At 54.5% G+C, this 18,047-nt stretch overlaps 8 protein-coding genes across 8 annotated transcripts; 4 read left to right on the top strand and 4 right to left on the bottom strand.

Annotated features, from left to right (window-relative positions):
* Positions 1-1,268: 1,268 nt before the first annotated feature.
* N656DRAFT_714000 (Coatomer, beta subunit) lies at positions 1,269-4,281 on the bottom strand (the record flags this gene model as incomplete). Its single annotated transcript, XM_064811934.1, has 3 exons — positions 1,269-1,417; positions 1,499-3,921; positions 3,980-4,281. The coding sequence occupies 3 exons, from the start codon at positions 4,279-4,281 to the stop codon at positions 1,269-1,271; spliced, it is 2,874 nt and encodes a 957-aa protein (XP_064667780.1).
* A 586-nt stretch (positions 4,282-4,867) lies between these two features.
* Positions 4,868-5,616, top strand: N656DRAFT_800112 (Mago nashi protein; the record flags this gene model as incomplete). The annotated part of the gene is made up of 6 exons (XM_064817967.1): positions 4,868-4,905; positions 4,961-4,998; positions 5,064-5,159; positions 5,222-5,285; positions 5,339-5,426; positions 5,476-5,616. 6 exons carry the CDS (start codon positions 4,868-4,870, stop codon positions 5,614-5,616), a joined length of 465 nt encoding a protein of 154 aa, XP_064667779.1.
* A 1,338-nt stretch (positions 5,617-6,954) lies between these two features.
* N656DRAFT_714322 (uncharacterized protein) lies at positions 6,955-8,279 on the top strand (the record flags this gene model as incomplete). Its single annotated transcript, XM_064811959.1, has 3 exons — positions 6,955-7,708; positions 7,789-8,146; positions 8,213-8,279. 3 exons carry the CDS (start codon positions 6,955-6,957, stop codon positions 8,277-8,279), a joined length of 1,179 nt encoding a protein of 392 aa, XP_064667778.1.
* N656DRAFT_283852 (tRNA guanosine-2'-O-methyltransferase) lies at positions 8,203-10,548 on the bottom strand. The gene is made up of 5 exons (XM_064809116.1): positions 10,472-10,548; positions 10,191-10,404; positions 9,178-10,055; positions 8,911-9,116; positions 8,203-8,847 (listed from the first exon to the last, which is right to left on the bottom strand). Exons 2-5 carry the CDS (start codon positions 10,302-10,304, stop codon positions 8,696-8,698), a joined length of 1,350 nt encoding a protein of 449 aa, XP_064667777.1. The 5' UTR covers positions 10,305-10,404; positions 10,472-10,548; the 3' UTR covers positions 8,203-8,695.
* Positions 10,549-10,724: 176 nt separating this feature from the next.
* N656DRAFT_791156 (uncharacterized protein) lies at positions 10,725-12,030 on the top strand (the record flags this gene model as incomplete). Its single annotated transcript, XM_064816945.1, has 5 exons — positions 10,725-10,868; positions 10,942-11,086; positions 11,138-11,302; positions 11,356-11,484; positions 11,543-12,030. The coding sequence occupies 5 exons, from the start codon at positions 10,725-10,727 to the stop codon at positions 12,028-12,030; spliced, it is 1,071 nt and encodes a 356-aa protein (XP_064667776.1).
* A 19-nt stretch (positions 12,031-12,049) lies between these two features.
* On the bottom strand, positions 12,050-12,703 carry N656DRAFT_770261 (uncharacterized protein; the record flags this gene model as incomplete). The annotated part of the gene is made up of 1 exon (XM_064813761.1): positions 12,050-12,703. The coding sequence occupies one exon, from the start codon at positions 12,701-12,703 to the stop codon at positions 12,050-12,052; it is 654 nt and encodes a 217-aa protein (XP_064667775.1).
* A 758-nt stretch (positions 12,704-13,461) lies between these two features.
* Positions 13,462-15,987, top strand: N656DRAFT_846991 (tRNA ligase; the record flags this gene model as incomplete). Its single annotated transcript, XM_064819252.1, has 1 exon — positions 13,462-15,987. One exon carries the CDS (start codon positions 13,462-13,464, stop codon positions 15,985-15,987), a length of 2,526 nt encoding a protein of 841 aa, XP_064667774.1.
* Positions 15,988-16,215: 228 nt separating this feature from the next.
* Positions 16,216-17,938, bottom strand: N656DRAFT_830853 (uncharacterized protein). The gene is made up of 2 exons (XM_064818610.1): positions 17,393-17,938; positions 16,216-17,339 (listed from the first exon to the last, which is right to left on the bottom strand). Exons 1-2 carry the CDS (start codon positions 17,714-17,716, stop codon positions 16,398-16,400), a joined length of 1,266 nt encoding a protein of 421 aa, XP_064667773.1. The 5' UTR covers positions 17,717-17,938; the 3' UTR covers positions 16,216-16,397.
* Between the last annotated feature and the right edge of the window lie 109 nt (positions 17,939-18,047).

Genomic DNA, 18,047 nt, shown 5'->3' with positions numbered 1-18,047 from the left:
GTCATCGTCACCACATCTCTGTCGGACCTCACGGCTGAGATACGGGATTGAAGCTCCCCGAATCGAATCGGACTGAACCCACGAAATACCTCGCCCGAACTCCGATCTCCACCACGAGGCGACTCTTCTTGTAATTGAGGCATATCACGGGCTGTGCAACATCCTGTTGAACCAGCCCACTGCCCTGCGGATATGCGGATATCATCACGAAGCTTCCCCGGAAAGAGAGAAAGAAGCACATCCCTCCATCCCACATCAATCCTATCCCCCTGCTGTTTCCCATCCTATCTTGTCATGTCCCATCCTGTCTTGTCATGTCTTGTCATGTCTTGTCTTGCCTCGCATCTCTCGGCGTATTGTACCCCCTTTGTCAGGCGGCGACGGCGGCACCATACCCAAATTTGTCTTTTTGTTTTCTCCCTCAACACATGACTCCCCTGCGGAGGCACATCTGATCTGTGTCAAGTCTCTCGTATCTCACTCAGTTGACTGGAGTTTGAAGGGGTCGGTTGGTGTGAGCTCTCTGGGGGAGGATACCTCTATTCAATCTCATGTTCTCATGTCATGTATTCCACGCCACACTTTACGCCTAGGTACTACGCCTAGGGACTTGCCTGCCAATTTAACGCCCGGGCAACAATATCTAATCGAAATTTCTCTGCTCACACCGAAGCTCGTAGCTGACAGATGGATGGTGCAATGGAATGGCCATATTATGACCAAGCTTGTTTCGGTTCAACTTCTTCCACCATGCTCCCGATTGGGACACTTACTCTTTGGCCCAGCAACAACTAAAATGCAATCGTCAAACACGGGATGAAATGTTGCAGATGGGAATGGGGACTTGCTGTTCCTTTACATCCTCATCCTCATCTAAAATAAACTTACCCGACTCAACCAGGCTACCAGACAGAAAGATTTAACATACGTCTAAGCATTTGCGTATGGCATGGCCGCCTTTTGAGAACCTGCCCTGTCATAACCACCGCCACCACAACCTCAACCAGTGTCCAGAGCTCCTCACAGGAATCGACTTCCTTCGACCTGGACTCCCAACAAACCCCTCCACACTAGCATTTCGTAAACATCACCCTCGTAAGCACCACCCCGCGTTCACGCCCGATTCCGCCCGACGACGGACGAGAGGGATTAACGTTTCCCAGGCTCACCGTTGGGTCCGTCTGCCCAGATAAATTACCTAACCGAGGGAGGTACGGTCCTGGACCAGAATCCAATGTGGGCTTGGACAAACAGTACGCTCGCCTCGCTTAAGCAGCTGTGCCGATCTTGCTCAGCCCCTTGAGGGAGCCTAGGCTCAGGGCCAAGCCCTGCGACCTGCTGCGTATCCTGAGGAAGCCAGTGATGGGGCCGTCTTCTCCCTCCTTTTCGATGCTGAGATTGGCTAGAGCGTCCTCGCCTGTTGGGGTTGGCTCGTTAGCATTGGCCTATTCTATACATGCCTTGTAGCGCGGATGAATCAATTCTTGTGACCACTTACCAAACACACTCCTGGCGTAGAGATTCGCGCTGAGGAACTGGCAATCGCCCTTGAGGCTGGCGTCGGGCGTCAAGCAGTTCATGTTTGTGCAGGCCATGAGCTGGTCGAGGAAATCCCGCAGCGACTTGGCCTTGCTGTTGATGTTGACCTTGTTCTCCCACTCAAATTCGGTCCACATGGTACGGAACTGCGTCTCGCTACACGTGGCCGGCTGGATGTAGTCAAGGACGTCGACGTGCAGGTCGTTCAGGATGACGACGTGCGTGTCGGTTGAGTGAGCGCCTTCGTACACAACATTGCCAAAGATAACACCCGTGTCGGTCGACGACACCTTGATGGTGCACTGCACGTTGTGGAAGTCGTGTGGCCCGAGGTTCTGGCTCGTTGGCCGCTCCACAACCTTGAGATCACCGAGCGTGGCGAACTCGACGGAGAGATTCTGCAGCGTGTCGGTCGTCTGGTTCACTAGCAGCACGTCGAGGATAATGTCGAACTGATGAACTTTGACGTAGGCTTCGGCGTAGACTGGATCTGAGAAGCCTGTGAGCTGGACAACCCGGCTGAGCTTGCCAGATAGATCCTCAGCCGCGCTGCTGTCGCCACCGGTTGCCCGCTCGAGGTCGAGCTCGATGGAATCGGCGCCATCAACACCGTTCTTCTTGGACAGCTGGCGGATTGAGACAACATCATCAACCTGGACGGCAGTCTTTGCTTTTTCGAATGCCTCCTTGGCCGCACGCTTCTTTTCCTCCACCTGGACCATGGCCCGGAACGCCTTCCTTGTATCCTCAAGATACACCGTCTCCAGCTCCTTGTGCTCCTGGAAATCGGCTAGGGACCGCACGCAGCTCATGATACGGTCCACAGAGTCCTCGTCAATCGGCGCCTTGACAAATTGGGACTGACCAACTCGGATGATGGAGATCATGATGAGCATGGCTTCGGCCCGCAGAGCGTTTGTGCGAGCCGTCTCTGATGAGATCTCGGAGTGGCGCATGACGAGCTTGGTAAGGGTGGCAGAGAGGACAGTCGCTAAATAGTAATCGCCATCCAAGATTAATTGTCTCAGGGGCGGCTTCTGAGAAGACTTCACGGCCTCCAACTTGGCAGCAGCAGCAGACTGGCTGGTGAGAGCTGTCTCTGTAGCATATGTCCCATCGGGGAGAACCTTTCTCGAGCCCCCTGACGCAGGCTTAGAATGCCCATTAACTTGCTCCTGTTCCTTGTTCTCCTCGTCATCCATATTGTCCAACAACCGCTGTTCCGAGGCCAGGATCGGAATCTCGCCAAGGCTGGCCCGAATACCCTTCCAGGCATCCCGGATATCCTTCTCGTCCAGAGAGTATTCACCAATGATCCAGAGAATTCCCCGGTATACCTTGCCTGCACGAACCTCCCTGAGGGTGTCAACCAGCCTCCGCGCAATCGCTGGCCGTAAGGCTGGGAACTTCTCGACAACCTCCTTGACAAAGTTGATAACATCAACAGCGGAGGTGTTGTTGAAATCGGCGATGAAGTCCATAAGAAGCTCGACAACGCTGGCGGCTACCTCGGAGAATTTGACCGCGCACTGGTGGATGGAATGGATGAGCAACTGGCGATATTCGCTGTTCTTCTCATATTCTTGGTCGACAGTCTTGGACAGCTCCTTCTTCAGAAGGAGTACAACCTCCTCGACGTTCTTGCTTGATACCATCTCCAGCGCAATATCCAATGCTTTCTTCCGCACATCGATGTCGGTGCTCGAAAGAACACGTAGGATCTCCATAATTAGGTCGTCCAGAATGCCCTCATTTCTCTTGCGGAGTTGGTCTACCCGATCCAGCACAATAAGCTTAACGTTGTTATCGGCCTCCTTGATCGCCAACTCTATGAACTTGCCAGCAGCAGCTTTGACGGCAACAGGGTTGTTGGTGAGCGCCGTTAGCGAGGAAGCTGCCTCGTAGACTACTGTAGAGGTGTTCGCCTCGAGAAGATCGAAGATGAGACGCAGGTAACGTGCCTTGTTCTGGGAGTTCTGTACGGCATCTTTCCGAATGAACTCAAGCTCGACCAGCTGGAGGAGCTCCTCTGCATTCGGAATGCCGTCGAAGACCGTGCTCAGGTATGCTAGCGCCTTGTCGTGGCTAATACTGGATAGTGCGGCAAACCCGTTCCTCTTGCACGTCGGGTCACTCTCGCCTTCTAAGAATGTAGCAATCAACTCGGCGGCATCGGGAATGAGGGAGGGCGAGTGTTGGTAGATGGAGGCCACGGCGAAAACAGCGTTCTTCCGTACGTAGGCATGGCGGTGTTCGAGGCAAGCGCGCGCCGAGGAGAGGAGAGGCTCCAGCAGTTCAGGTTCCCTGAGCTTGCAGAGGAAGCGCAGCGTATTTCCTCGAATGTACTCGTTCGGATGTTGCAAGTCGTTCCGGATGCCGTTACTAGTAGGGTTTAGTCAATACGTTGGTTAGCACCGTCGATCGGTGCAGGGCACCTCACCATACTAGGATGAATTCTTGCTTCAACTTCCCCTGGGCGTCGAGCTTGGGGCATATCTCGTAGTAAAAGTAGAGAAGCTTTTTAAGTGGCTTGGATTTGGAGGGCATGACGAATCGAATAATGTGCATGAGCAATTGGGGCATGGGGTCTCCGTTGAGCATGATGGTGAGTATGCGCTTCATGGTCTCGACCTTTGTTTCGTCCGTGCCCTTCTCGAGCTGGGTTCGCAGCTCTGTCAAGGTCGGCGTGCCCTCGGTGGCACTATCCTTGACCAAGCTGTAGGCATTGTCGAGGAACGACATGATGGGCAGCGTGCGGGCGGGAGGCTGCGGGAGGAACTGGGGGAAGAGGTCGGCCGGCGGGTTTGCGTGTGCTATGGGGAACGATTGACGGTGTAGTCGAACTCGCTAATAGGAGAGGCGGCGGATGGCTCCTGAGCTCCTGCAGCCTACGCAAGTGCGCGTCCCCCGGGATGGAGTACTCTTCCGAAGGATCAAGAGGTGCGCGCGACGGCGGTGGGTTGTTTGGTGGCCGCTAGCAGTCTGAAGGGGCGGAGCATCACCTGCGTAAAGTAGGGAATTGGTGCTGAGAGCCAAAACAGCGACCCCCTGATGCAGTCCATCAACAATATCGAAGCGACGGTAGAGTTGCATGGGAGATGTGGCATTACGAGCCTGACTAGCAGCTCTCCTGCCAGCTGCCCGACAGGTGCTGCCGTCACGTGCAATGCCAAGATCAGGCTGGACTTGGCTGCTGGTGGGGTTCTGCCCCGCTGTGGCTTCCCCATGCCGGATAACGTTGCTTGGGCCAAATGCGACTTCAAGATTGAGGTCGAGGATTCGCAGTTCTTTGAGACGTCCACATCGCAATCCGCCCTAACTGCCTACGATGTCAAACACAAGCGAGCCCTTTTATCTCCGCTATTAGTATGCTTCCGTCTTCCCATGCCTTCTTATCATCGGTACTGACTGGTCGTGTTAGTTCGGGCCACCAAGGTCGCTTCGGGCATGAGTTTCTCGGTACGCTGCCTAACACCCAATAGCCCACCTTGTTTGCCGACTAACGTTATCCGCGCGTCGCAAAGAATTTGACTTCCGTGTCGTCGGGGATGGCCGCAGCGCTACTGCCCGCTATGCGAACAACTCGAACTACAGGAACGATAGCTTGATCAGGAAAGAAAGTACGGGCATCTCAAATCCCTGGAATCAAGCCAACCCCACTGACCAGCGCGTCTTGCTGCAGTGTTTGTGAGCTCTATCGTGATTGATGAGATCAAGCGCATTGTGAAGGAAAGCGAAATTATGAAGTATGGCCAGCAGCTTACGCAAAGCTTGGAGCTTCGATGCTAACGATGACCAGGGAAGATGACGCAAAATGGCCTACCAAGAATAAAGATGGAAGGCAGGAGCTGGAGATTCGGTTGGGCAACGACCATATCTCGTTCGAGGTATATGCGACGCCCTCGTATGGCCGGAATCCTTGCTAACATCTTGCAGACTGCGAAGATTGGCTCAATCAACGACGTGACCGAGTCGGCGGATCCTGAAGGTCTTCGGGTCTTCTATTACCTCGTCCAGGATCTCAAGGCGCTGGTCTTTAGCCTAATCGCGTTACATTTCAAGATCAAGCCCATTTGATCATTTAAAGGGCCTCGGTACGGCCCGCTGCTGCTCGGTTGATCGCAGCCGGACTAGAACTCAAAAGCGAACCTCGTTACCCCTTGAAGTACTTCGCGAATTAGATCCGAACATATACTGGAGCAGTCTGGGATATCGTTCTTCGGCAACCTCTGGTACTAGGCGGTGTTTGGCATGGCGAGAAGGTTCGCAGATCGAAATGGTTAGGGCAAAGTCCGCCAATATGACAAAGGGGGCTGTCGCTGCGGGGAGGGTATCTGGGGAAAGAGACGGTTGGCAGCCCCTATCCTGCTCCTGGCTTTGAGTCGGTGCAGATCTCCGTATTGACGCAGAGCCTCCGATAGAATCCATTCACTTATGGACCCGGGTGTTTCCGAGTCCTACACATCTGGAGCGCCATCTCGGGACTATCAATCGAAGAGGATAGGCCGTTTAAAATTCGTGGTACCGCAGACAAGTGGATGGAACAGGTGTTTTCAAAAATAGGCTTCGTCACAGTTAGGCCGGGTTATAATTAGTAAATCCCAGGAAACCGGTGATTTAAATCGCACTGTTGCCGTCCGACTGCGTGGTTGAGTTGACAATTTGACACGTGCATTTCTGCAGAGAGTCGGGGGTTAGGTAAGCTTAACTCAAGGCGCAGCGGGTCTTACCGCGCCTGCCAAGACCCACGACTGTTCGTGCCAAGTTGTGCTTGATTGATGCTGTGGTACGGAGGTGGTCGCCGGAAAGGGTCCCTTCCACTTAGACGTTAAAGTGTAATCCCCTCCACAAATGGATGGGGCAATCACCCAATGCAGACGTCGTCATTGCTTAACTGAACCTCCCGTCCGACTTCGTACCATACTATAATCCGGCGCGTCAAGTTTACGGTTACCAGACCACAGAGACATCTCGTCGGCGTCATATACAATTCGAGCACATCTTATAATCAATTCCTAGTGACAACAGAGCCCGTGCCTTCCCCTCCACCATCCGCGCGCCCTCGCTCGGTTTGCGCTTGACTGATGCTCCATATCAAAGCGACGACAGCGCACGAGACCATCATCATACCTCTGCTTCGAAAGCCTCGTGTGCTTAAACTCAGCAGGCGCTGGCAATTATCGTCGGCCATCCCGCGCGTTCCGCCGTGTATTTGACGGCCTTATAGAACTCGGTCTTTGCGTCTCACTTTCCCTGTGATTTGGTTCCATCGCTCGCATTCCTTGTTAGGGACTATTTGACTCCTATTCAGCGTGAACCCTGTTTCAACTTGAGCATAACGATACAACGATTCACACACCTCTCTACCACCCCGTTGCGGGCATTGCTGAACGTCGCGTGGAACGCCAGCTTGTCATGCCCACGCCCTCATCCAACGAGACCGATCGGCAGTCGCCGCGCTCTTTCCCCTTCTCATCATGTCCCGATCCTGAGGAGCAGTTCCAACCCCTAGAACAATCGTCACAAACGCAACCGCCGATGGCGCCCTCGACCGACTGGCACCCGCTCCCGTCCTCTGCGGACCCACGCGATCTTGTATCGCAACCAAACACGAGCATGAACAGTGATCCCACAACGTCGCGATCGGCCACCCTATCTCCGAGACCCGAGCAAGAGGCTGGCCGTGATGTGGATATGGACCGAGAGCCTGAGGGCATGTTGATTGCACAAGACGACGAAAACCACAAGCGACCAGATATGGAGGAAGACGCTCTTACAATGCCCGATGTGGCTTCGCGGAGGGAGAATATCAACAGTGGTGCCGTCCCGCCTGATGGCAGCGAAATGCCAGGAACAACGTCTAGCGATGCGCTGAGCAGGCGACAACCAACCGAATGCTTCCCGCCGGCCATGGGAGAAGTCCAGGAGATGGATGCCTGGGGTCCACTGGCGAAAAGCCCCCGGTGGGTGGAAGACTGTGGTCTGGTCGGCTTAGGCCATGAATATACACACATAAGGGTCATACCAACACCGCCATCTTCTTTCTTGCGACCTGGGAGCCGGTTTGAGGGGACACAGCAGTCGGAGCGGCAGCGGTATGATGTCGAGGTTGAAATCAAGCATGTGGATTTGCGGGAATCGTTTCTATGTGGTTATTTGAAGATTCAAGGTCGGTCATGTCACGATCAATGCCCCCTTTTCTCAATTTGACGGCAGGCTTGTATGCTGACTAGGAGCGCTCTGAGCTAGGTTTGACCGACGACCACCCGACCTTGACAACGTACTTTGAAGGCGAGATTATCGGCACGAAATATGGCTTCATCACACAGCACCCGGCATGGGGAGCCACGGAAAAGATTGATCTCAACCATTGGGCCAAGTTCACCGCCTTCCGGCCGTTTGCTAAGCAGGCCCGTAAGGGAGGGCAAATCCTGATTGATGTGGCGCAACGAGAGAACATATTCATGCGGTGGAAGGAGCACTTCCTGGTCCCCGATCACCGTGTTCGGACGATCAACGGGGCAAGTTTTGAGGGGTTTTACTATATCTGCTTCAACCAGATACGAGGGGAAGTGAGCGGGATCTATTTTCACAGCAAGAGCGAGAAGTAAGCGCAACTCTGTCGTGCCCCCTACTACCACCCTATGGGATGTGGAGTCTAACAACGCGGCAGGTTCCAGCAGCTAGAGCTGAGACACGTGGACGACAAGGGGTGTTATGGCGCCATGGAGTTCAGATGAATTGTGACACGAAACAATGGGATTGAAGTCACACACGCGCGGGCCGAGCCCTGCTAAGGGAAGGACCGCATAACCGAGGCCTCCGGTCGTATCGATCGATCACACTATATTTCTCTTGTCGCATTTCTGATTACAGGCGCCGGTTTCTGGAATGCATATTGCCGTTTTCGGAGGGTCTATCCCCACAGACATGGGCAGAACAGCACACACAACGGATTACTGGAGTATCAGATGGGACGAGAGGAATGAGAATAGGGGCATGATTTCTGGATCAGACTTCTCATAGCGCATTCACTGCGGCCCTGAGACGCTGAGGCAGGACAGGACGCTATGAGGGCAACATGGGGGATGGATGCAACTCTTCCATTGTACATCCTTGACGGGTATCTGACGACAGATTCGAGAGATCGATTCCTTCAGGCCTCAAACTTACTGAAATAAGCCTTGCGGAAGGGATTTAGCTCGTCGGCTGTTTTACCGATGGATATCCTCTCCTCACGCGCCTTCATCGCCCTGGGATCGACCTCCACATCAGGGATGCGGCGGTAAGTGATAAGTCGCCGAGACCCTAGTCCCCCGATTAGCATATATAGGTAACATGCGATGATGATTACTATCAAAGACCACACACATTTGTTGAAGCTTTGTGTGCAGATGGACACAATCTCAAGGTAAGGGTGCGTTGGCACCGGGATTTCTTGGTTCTCGTCGTTTGCAGTCGGCATCCAGAATGAGAGTCGGCCGTGGTCTACCAGCGTCTCGGCCGAGAACTGCAGGATGCTATCTAGCATGGCCAGGAAACTATACGGCTTTCTAGGGGGAATGAAATCCGGATCCCTGGCACCCTCGTCAGTCGTCATCTTGCCGCGCATCACGCGTGAAGGCTGCGAGGACTTACTTGTACATCTCCTTTCCCTTGGGTATGACCCAAGGGCACTTTTCGGGGTCCCGTACCCCAAGCACCCGCAGCCCTTCCCTTACTCCATATGGCGGATCGCACACAATCCCATCAAACAACCGCCCGGTCACCCCATCGCCATCATAGCGCAGCGGCACCCTCCTGATCGGCGAGTTGGTCAAGTCAGCGGTAAACATGCCGCCCAACCGGCCCAGCAAGCCATACTGCTCAAAATTCCCCTTCAGCGTCCTATTCTTCTCATCACCCCTGATACTCCTCCCATCAATATCACTCCCAAACGCCACCGCCCCGAACTGCGCGCAAGCAATCGGAAAACTACCCGTGCCCACAAAGGGGTCATACATAATCTTGCCCGGCGCAGCCAAGGCCAAGTTTGCCGTCACCAGCGCAAGCTCGGCGTCCATGGACGTGGTACTAATATACCTCCGCTTCTTCAGATCCAACTTCTTAGGCAAATCCCTTGCCCCCGATCCCAGATACCGGCCAAAATAATAGTACTTCGGATCCGGAATGCCCAGCGGGGTCGAGTTCCACTCCCAATCCTCAAAGAGCGTGAACTCCTCGTCGGCCCCGCGCATGCGGATCGGGCCTGCGAAACCCAAATACGCAAACGAGTTGATGATGGACACCTTCTCGTCGGCCGTGCGAGACCCCTGGTACGAGTCGATGCTGAACTTGAACGAGCATGTCATGTACCGCTCCCAGAGGTGGGAAGTGGTCTCGCGGACATGGGAATGGACTGTGGAGAGGTCACCGCCGGAACCCCAGAGTTCGTGCACCGACATGGCTAGGATGGAGCGCTGAATGAGTTGTTTGGCGGCGGCGGATGAGGGGAGGGAGACGATGCAGAAGGGGGACTGGGATATGTTAGATCCGGGAATGGATGGGTTGGGGCTGAGCTTGGTTCAGTTCAGTTCAGGGTGGAAAAGGAGGTGATGAAGGTTTTGATGGCCTTGTATTAGGTGAAGGTAGCTTTCGGTAGGCCAACTCACTTCTAGACTGTATGAGACAACTTTCATGTCAATGCCCTCAATCACAGCCAAGGCTTCAATCTCCGGGAGACGGAACGTCTCATGAGACTGGGAGAAGCGAATGAGGTAGTCCATCTTCTGCGTTGGGCTTTATGTAGCGTTAGCCACTATTATTCTCGACGATATGACCGTTTCCCGTTCCGTTGATACTAAGTGTATCGTGGAACAGTTCATCCTGTGAGAAATAGGATCAAGTTATTAGACTTCGATGTTGGGAAGCGCCAATCCCCTGCTTGACTCACTGTCGATGTGTTGTAAAATGTTGGTTTGAGTCTGTTTGACCCATGAGATGGCTTTAAGCCTGATCTTGCCCTACGGCAGTTTGCAACCAGCGGGTTCTCAGGGGCGCTATAGCGTTTTGACCAATCATCGTTCAGAGACTCTCTGAAACCACACCTGCAAAGTCCCGATTTTGCGCTTCACTGGACGATCCTCTAGCAACACTCAGTTGATTGCTTGAGAATATTCGGATTCTCAACCTGAAAGTTCAACGAAATGCTGTCATTCAACCCTCCAGCGGTATATCAGGCCTCCAAATGCTATGTGACGTATGGAGTATTGGGTCATTTAGACCCAAATCAACTACCATCCAAATCAAAGCCATGGGCAACACTTACATGCCAAGATTTTGTCCACAAGGTGCGTGCAAGCCTCCTTCAGATCGCTTCTTTGACTTGTTTCTCGTCGCTGAACGTACTGACTAGAGTATTAGGCCGACCTCCTTATTCCTCAAGATGTGTTCGATGTAGCCTTGAAACAACTGGTCAAGGAAAGACCGGCCCCTGAGTTTAAGAGGGTAGTCATGTCACTGCATGACATTCTGTCCGGTGAATTCTTCACAGAGTACATCAAGAAAGGTAGGTTGGCCCTTGACAGTATCAACTGTAGTTACGGTTAACATGAAGCAGGAAACATTCTGATGCTTTCCGAGGGCCGGAGAGGAATCGACAATGTCTTCACTCTTAGAAGTGGCAAGCTCGTCATGTTTCTGGACAAGGAAGCATATGAGAAGGCAGGGCTTGTTGGTAAACCTCAAGGGGTCAAGGGGAAGCGGGGTCTAAAGCCTCGATGGGGTATGATTCTCGGTACCTTGGACATTTTGCGTGCCGTTCCCTGACCTTACCAGTTGTCGAATGTGATCTCACGAGCCCTTCGATGTTTCCGGGAAAGAAAGGCTTCGACCGGCTAGTTTACGCGAGCAAGAATGCGCTTGCCGCCTCAGTTACATGGCTGTTTTGCAACTTGGCTCCCACCGGTATGGAACCAAGGGGCCTCAGCTAATCCATATGCCTTCCCGCTAACGGTTGTTGCAGCTCCTGACCCAGATCCGCTCTCACGGCATTTTCCACTCAACTATACCTGCGCCCCTGGCGTCGTGGAGGGCATTGCCGTCAAAATCCCCACACTTAAGCCAACTATCGAATCCATCGATCCATCCTCCAGGGAAGACTTTGAGGACTTCTCAACTGGATTGTATGAGTGGCTATCCCTCGCTCGCCTCCAGACTCCGCGCATCGAGGTCGGGGATGAGATCGACCCGTACCTGTCTCGCTACCAGGTCCCCAGCGCCGAACGGCAAGCCAAGATCTGCAAAATCAGCTGGCAAGGTTTCCTCGCACCGTCATGGTCCCGACAGACTCTGATCGATATCATAACGGCGCTGCCGGCCAAGACGTGGTTTTCCTTCAGCACCACAACCTTCACCAGGGGTATGGCTGGGGACAACTCTGAGTGCACGATCCTCCGTTTGCCAGATTCGCCAGGCGAGTACCTCATGTGGGAGGTCAAGGCGCATGAATGAGTCCGGCCCTCGGGATACCTCAGTCCTGCCTAGACCGGACGTTTCTCTCTTCACTTAGTCCCTGCCCGCTGATCGCCTCCTCAACCAGCCGTCGCAACTCGGCCTGGCCTTCGGGCGTATTGAAGTCCTCCCTTGCAGCAAGCTCTTCTATCCTCCTGCGAAATTCAGGATCGGGTAACTGCTCTCCAACCTCGGCCTCATCCATTGTACCCATGGTAACTCTCAGGCCTTCAGGCGGCGGGGGAAGTCCAGTGGTCGCCGACAAATCGTCGTTTTCCGTGCCATTGGTGCCTGAGGATCCAGCCTCCAGGGTTTTTAGATACTCAGCTACCGCGGGCCACTCCTCGTCGCCCTCGATCTTCTCTCTTGCTGTTTGTCCCTCAGCGTTGCGGATTCCGGCATCCAACCCCAACTCCTCGACAAGGACACGTGCTGCCTCAACTGTCTCGACGACAAAGAGCGCCGTCTCGCCGTCTTCGTCTTTGAGATCGATTGGAACCTTGAACTCGCGGACCAGGGACCGCAGGAGGTCGAGGTGGTTGTAACTGGCGGCCGCGTGCACAAGGGAATAGCCATGTTCGTCTTGCCTCGTGGCTATGGAGGGGTCTTCACGAAGCAGAGAGAGTAGCGCCTGCGGGTTGTCGGCCGCGAGCAGGTATGGGTTGGGTGCCATGTGTATGAGGTTTACTGCTTCTCTTCGACCTGGCCAATGTGGTAGGTACGTTCTCCTGCTGCAAAGGGTATCTTGCAGTCAAAGATTGGTTGAAGGCTAGAATGTGCCTTGCTGAAGCCTGAAGGGTGTCGCAAAATTTTGGTGGGGTTCGTCGATGTCAGCGCGGGGCAGTACCTCGAGTACCTTGAAGCTCCAGGTGGGGCCATACAGAGCATCTCAATCAAGTTCCCCGCTAAACACCAATCCAATATTCCATTGTAGCTAAACTCGTGACTCGCCGGCGAGAGCATTCCAGGGGACTGTCTGGGGTCCAAGGTTGCCTACCATGCTTACTGGCCCGGTGTGAGTAACATCTTAGTCTTTGTTGCACCGTTTAGCTGCTTAATGACCTCGATCATAGCTGTCCTCGGGTTAGATTGGCACTTCATTGAATGTTGACTCATTGGCCGGCTTCGACTGCTCCTGCCGCAAGGCGTTTGGGTTGGCCTTTGTCTTGCTTTATGTGCCCACGCATCAAAGCGCCATTGAGCTTGCCCCTTTGGTCCTGTGTACATATCAGCCCTGCCCCAACTTCAACTTTTTCGTCCTTTGTCCATCAACCATTTCATCGCAACCAAGCAGGCTCTGTGACAGTCCGACTTGCCTCACAGCTTAGAGGTACGGAACGGGGTATCCACTCCAACACCTTCGCTGCACATCTCTCATTTTCTGCACCCACCAGCTGTCTCACTGCGTGGAAATCACTGCACACGAGAGCCATGGATGAAACCGTTGATACCCTGGAGAGCGCCTTGGCTTCGAGGTACACCTCCTCAACGGACTACGCAAAAGATGCTGCCGGAATGAAGGTTCCCTACCGGGACCAGGACGTGCAAGAGATTGCCAATCTGGTTCGCGGCCTCAATGACTGTTGCCAACAGGGGCGAAAGAGAGGGGGATTCAGCGTCAAGAAGACCAGGTACGCCGTTGCTGGGTCGCCGACTGGAGCTCAGGTCGAGTCGTGGCGCTTTCAGGATTGGGACTACAAGAGGCGCGATCTCCCCACTTACGCCCGCGGTCTGTTTACCACTAAAACACAAAACGGCACACCTGAGATTGCGGTCCGCGGCTATGACAAGTTCTTCAACGTGGGCGAAGTCCGAGAAACAGATTGGGAGAACATCATGACGAGGACCATGGGTCCCTATGAACTTACGCTGAAGGAGAACGGCTGCATCATCTTCATCAGCGGCCTTGAGGACGGCACGCTGCTCGTCTGCAGCAAACATTCGACTGGAGACCGCGGAGATGCCGAACTCAGTCATGCCAGTGCCGGGGAAAGGCACTTGGAGAGGCAGCTGGAGCGTCTCGGAAAGACAAAGGAAGACCTTGCTCGTGAGCTGAGGAAGCGGAACGCGACCGCTGTCGCTGAGCTCTGCGACGATGAGTTCGAGGAACATATTCTGGCTTACGGCCCCGACAAAGCCGGCCTGTACTTGCACGGCATCAACATCAACGTTCCCGAGTTTATGACCTATCCATCCCCACTCGTGCAGAAATTTGCCGAAGATTGGGGCTTCATCAAGACTGGACTCATCGTGATCCACGACGTCAAACACGTCAAAGCCTTCCTAGAAGAGGTCGCCGAGACTGGCGCTCACGATGGCCGCGACGTCGAGGGTTTTGTTATCCGCTGCAAGATGACGCACGATCCGAATGTGAAACCGTGGCAAGACTGGTTCTTCAAGTACAAGTTTGAGGAGCCATATTTGATGTATCGTCAATGGCGAGAATGCACCAAGGCGCTGATCGCCGGCAGGCAACCCAAGATCAAGAAACATGTCAAGATTACCGAGGAGTACCTTCTCTACGCCCGCCAACGCCTCGCTGCGGACCGGAATCTGGCCAAGCTATACAACCAGAATCACGGGATCATCCAACTGCGCAATGACTTCCTCCAGCACAAGAACATGAAGGGTGCTGATGCCGCCACTCTTGAAGACCGCGATGGCGGCGCAGAGATAACTCGTGATATTATACTCGTCCCGATTGCTACTATCGGATGCGGCAAGACCACGATTGGTCTCGCCCTTACGAACTTATTTGGTTGGGGGCACGTTCAGAACGACAACATCACCGGTAAACAGCGTCCTCCACGCTTCACCAAGGCCGTTCTCGACCAACTGGATGAACTCCCTGCTGTGTTCGCCGACCGAAACAATGCCCAAAGACGCGAACGTAAACAACTGATTACGGATGTCAAACTCCAACATACGAATGCCAGACTTGTCGCGCTCCACTTCGTCCACAACGATATCGACACCATTCGTCGAGTTACCCAAGACCGAGTGCTTGCAAGAGGCGACAATCACCAGACAATCCAGGCAGCCACAGACATGGACGGTGTCGTGAAGATTATGGAAGGATTCATCCATCGCTTTGAGCCCTGCGACCCCGAAAGGGAGCCCGATATCGGTTTCGACGCTGTGATTGACCTGGACCCCGCCAGGGGAAGCAGGGAGAACCTAGAAATCGTCATCAAAGAGCTGCATCGCCTGTACCCCAAGTTCATGACTAGCATTCCCTCCGCCGAAGCTATGGACAGAGCGATCAACGTAGCGCTGGAAGGCTACAAGCCAGATTTGCGGCATACCATCCCTGACCGCTCGCGGGATAAGAAAAACACCAACAAGCAGGATCAAAAGGCTGCCGACCAGCCCAAAAAGAAGAAGCCGCTCGAGTACATGTCGGTCGATGTACCCGCCCAAGACGTCCTCGCAGCACTCGAGAAGACTTTCTCCCCCGCCCCTCCTGCGCAGTCCCGTTTCTTCAAACAGCTCCAGGGCACCCGCCGTGTCCAACCCAAGTTCCATGTCACACTGATGCACCGCGCCGCCTCCAAAGACTACCCAGAGCTCTGGCAGCGGTACTTGTATCTCCAAGACACGGACGGCGCGATCCACCCTGACGGGAAGCTGGGAGATCTGGAAGTGCAGCTTGAGCGGGTGGTGTTTGACGACCGCATTATGGCAATCGTAGTGCGCCTCGTGCCTACGTCACCCGAGGATGAAAACATCAATGCCGACAGGCCTGACCAACCGGCTCAGCCAAAATGGGAATGTGTCAACCGAGTGGCGCACATTACAGTGGGGACCCGCGACGACTCGGTGAAGCCCAAAGAAAGCAATGATTTGCTTGCTCGGTGGCTAGAGAATGGGAGCGGCGAGGGCACGGGGATCGGCGAGTTGCCGATTGAGGGCAAGCCGCTGTTGAAGGGTGTTGTCAGGGGCGTGCTTTCAAGATAGGATGATGGAGAGCAGTCATCAAGCGGCAACCATGCCGCTAGCGGTTGGTATTGGCGAAGACGTAAAAAGCGGAATCAGAGCTAAGGCTATGTTATGGGAATAGGAGGGTGACAGGAATTATGATAGGCCGTGGCTGACCGAGGTTAGGAGTAGCCAGGGGAGTTGGTGTTTGGCGGATGCGATACTTATGACACTTCACTACTCAGTATCTCAGGAGAGAGAAAGGTTGACCGAACTCGGCTTACTTGTGAGGGATTAGCTAGTGTAAAGGTATTTCCCGGCCGTGAGTTAACTCTTGCTGTTGGATGGTGCGCGTCGTCCTTTTGCAAATCGAGCAAATATCGAACCATCCATCCTAATTACCTACAACTGCTCCCTAGCCGACTACTGCATGCAAGCCTCTGCCCCAGCTACTCGCTGAAGCTGTTCGTAACCTCCACAAACTTAGCCCACTGCCTCGCCGCCTCACCGCTCTTGATAGCCCACCGCGCTCTCCTCACGCCCTCCTTCCAGCGCCCTCCTCCCGGACCGCGCTCCTTGATAACAACCCCGTCGTCGCCGGGCCCCATATCGCTGGTATCAGCGTCGCATATCCCCGAAACCACAAAGAGAGCGGCAGTGTTGATCAGCACAAAGTGCAGGATGGGGTCGTCATCGGGCATCTCGCCGTTGAGGATGCGCGCCAGGATGGCCGCGTTCTCGGCCGGTTCCTTACCCGGCGACACTTCGGACAGCGGGTGCGCTGGCAAACCAAAGTCGGTTGGGTGAAGCAAGAAATGCTCCGTCACTGTCTCGGACGAGGGGTTGCTCGGGTCTTTGGGCCCCAGCCGCCAGCACAGCGTCGGCCCCGCGCAGCTGATCTCGTCCAGCTCTTCGTCGCCGCACACCACCAGCGCCTTGCGCGCGCCTACGAGCTGAAGTGCTTGCGCGAAGACGGGGCCAATGTCCTTTCTCGCTACGCCGATCATGCGGGCTTCTAGGAGCGGGGGGTTGTTGCTGGTGTCGGGTACCTCGACCGGGTTCGCGAGGGGGCCGACCAGGTTGAAGATTGTGCGCCAGGGCAGCTGGCGGCGGGTGGGCGCTACGTAGCGCATGCCGGGGTGGAAGACGGGGGCGAAGAGGAATGCGTACTTTGTTTGGGAGTATAGCTGGGCAATGGTGTCGGGGCGGACGCGCGAGATTTGCGGTGCGCGCGGTTGCATGCAGTTGAGCAGGTCCGCGGACCCGGACTTGGAGGTGGAGGCCTTGTTGCCATGCTTGGCGACTAGCAGGAGGCTCGATGCGAGGATTGACGAGGTCGTGCTGATGTTGAAGGTGTTGTGCGAGTCGCCGCCCGTGCCGACTATGTCGACCTGTGAGAATGGAGTTAGTACCTGCTTGAGGAAGAAGAGCGGACAAACATTACCAATCCGCCGTTGTAACCGCCCTCTTTCCGGGCCCGTCCCTTAATGACCGATCGAAGCTTTGAGGTGTCAATCTTTGCAGCTGCTTTGAGCATGCACTCGGCCGTCTTTGCCAGCACTTCTGCTTCACGGTCTAGGCCTGTGAAGTGCAGGCACATCAACAAGGCGCCCGCCTGGACAGGCGACACCTGGTCTGTGAAAAAGTAGGATAAAGCTTCGGCAATCTCGGTCGGGGTTACGGTATCTGGGTGCCCAACAGGCCAGAGACGGGCAAGCAATGGCTTGAGGTCGACCTGCGGGAGCTCGGGAGGTGATTCTGTCGACATGTTGTCGGCGGGGCAATCAGATCGCTTTTGCTAACGTAAGGTTCAGAGAGAATTGATGCAATTGAATGATGCTAGGTAATCGACGAATGTCCAGTGAATGAGAGTAGGCTCTGCACGTCCAGGCCCGAACGGAAAACTAACAGTTGACTCATTGCGGAACGGAAGACGAGAATCGCGCATTGCTGGGTCGCTTTGTGAGCAGAGCTCTTTAACAGCCCCGCGACGCGCCGATGCCGCCGTTTAGCGGGGTTTTGCATGGGACATGCACTCAGAATATCAGATGAAATGGCTTACCGAATTGAGTAATACCGGCAGAATCTGGGCGGTCAAA

Source organism: Canariomyces notabilis (assembly GCF_033297395.1).
Source record: "Canariomyces notabilis strain CBS 508.74 unplaced genomic scaffold N656scaffold_20, whole genome shotgun sequence".
Taxonomy (NCBI): Eukaryota; Fungi; Ascomycota; class Sordariomycetes; order Sordariales; family Chaetomiaceae; genus Canariomyces; species Canariomyces notabilis.
The sequence above is the reverse complement of the archived record's forward strand: the minus strand, read 5'-3'. Positions and strand labels throughout refer to the sequence as shown.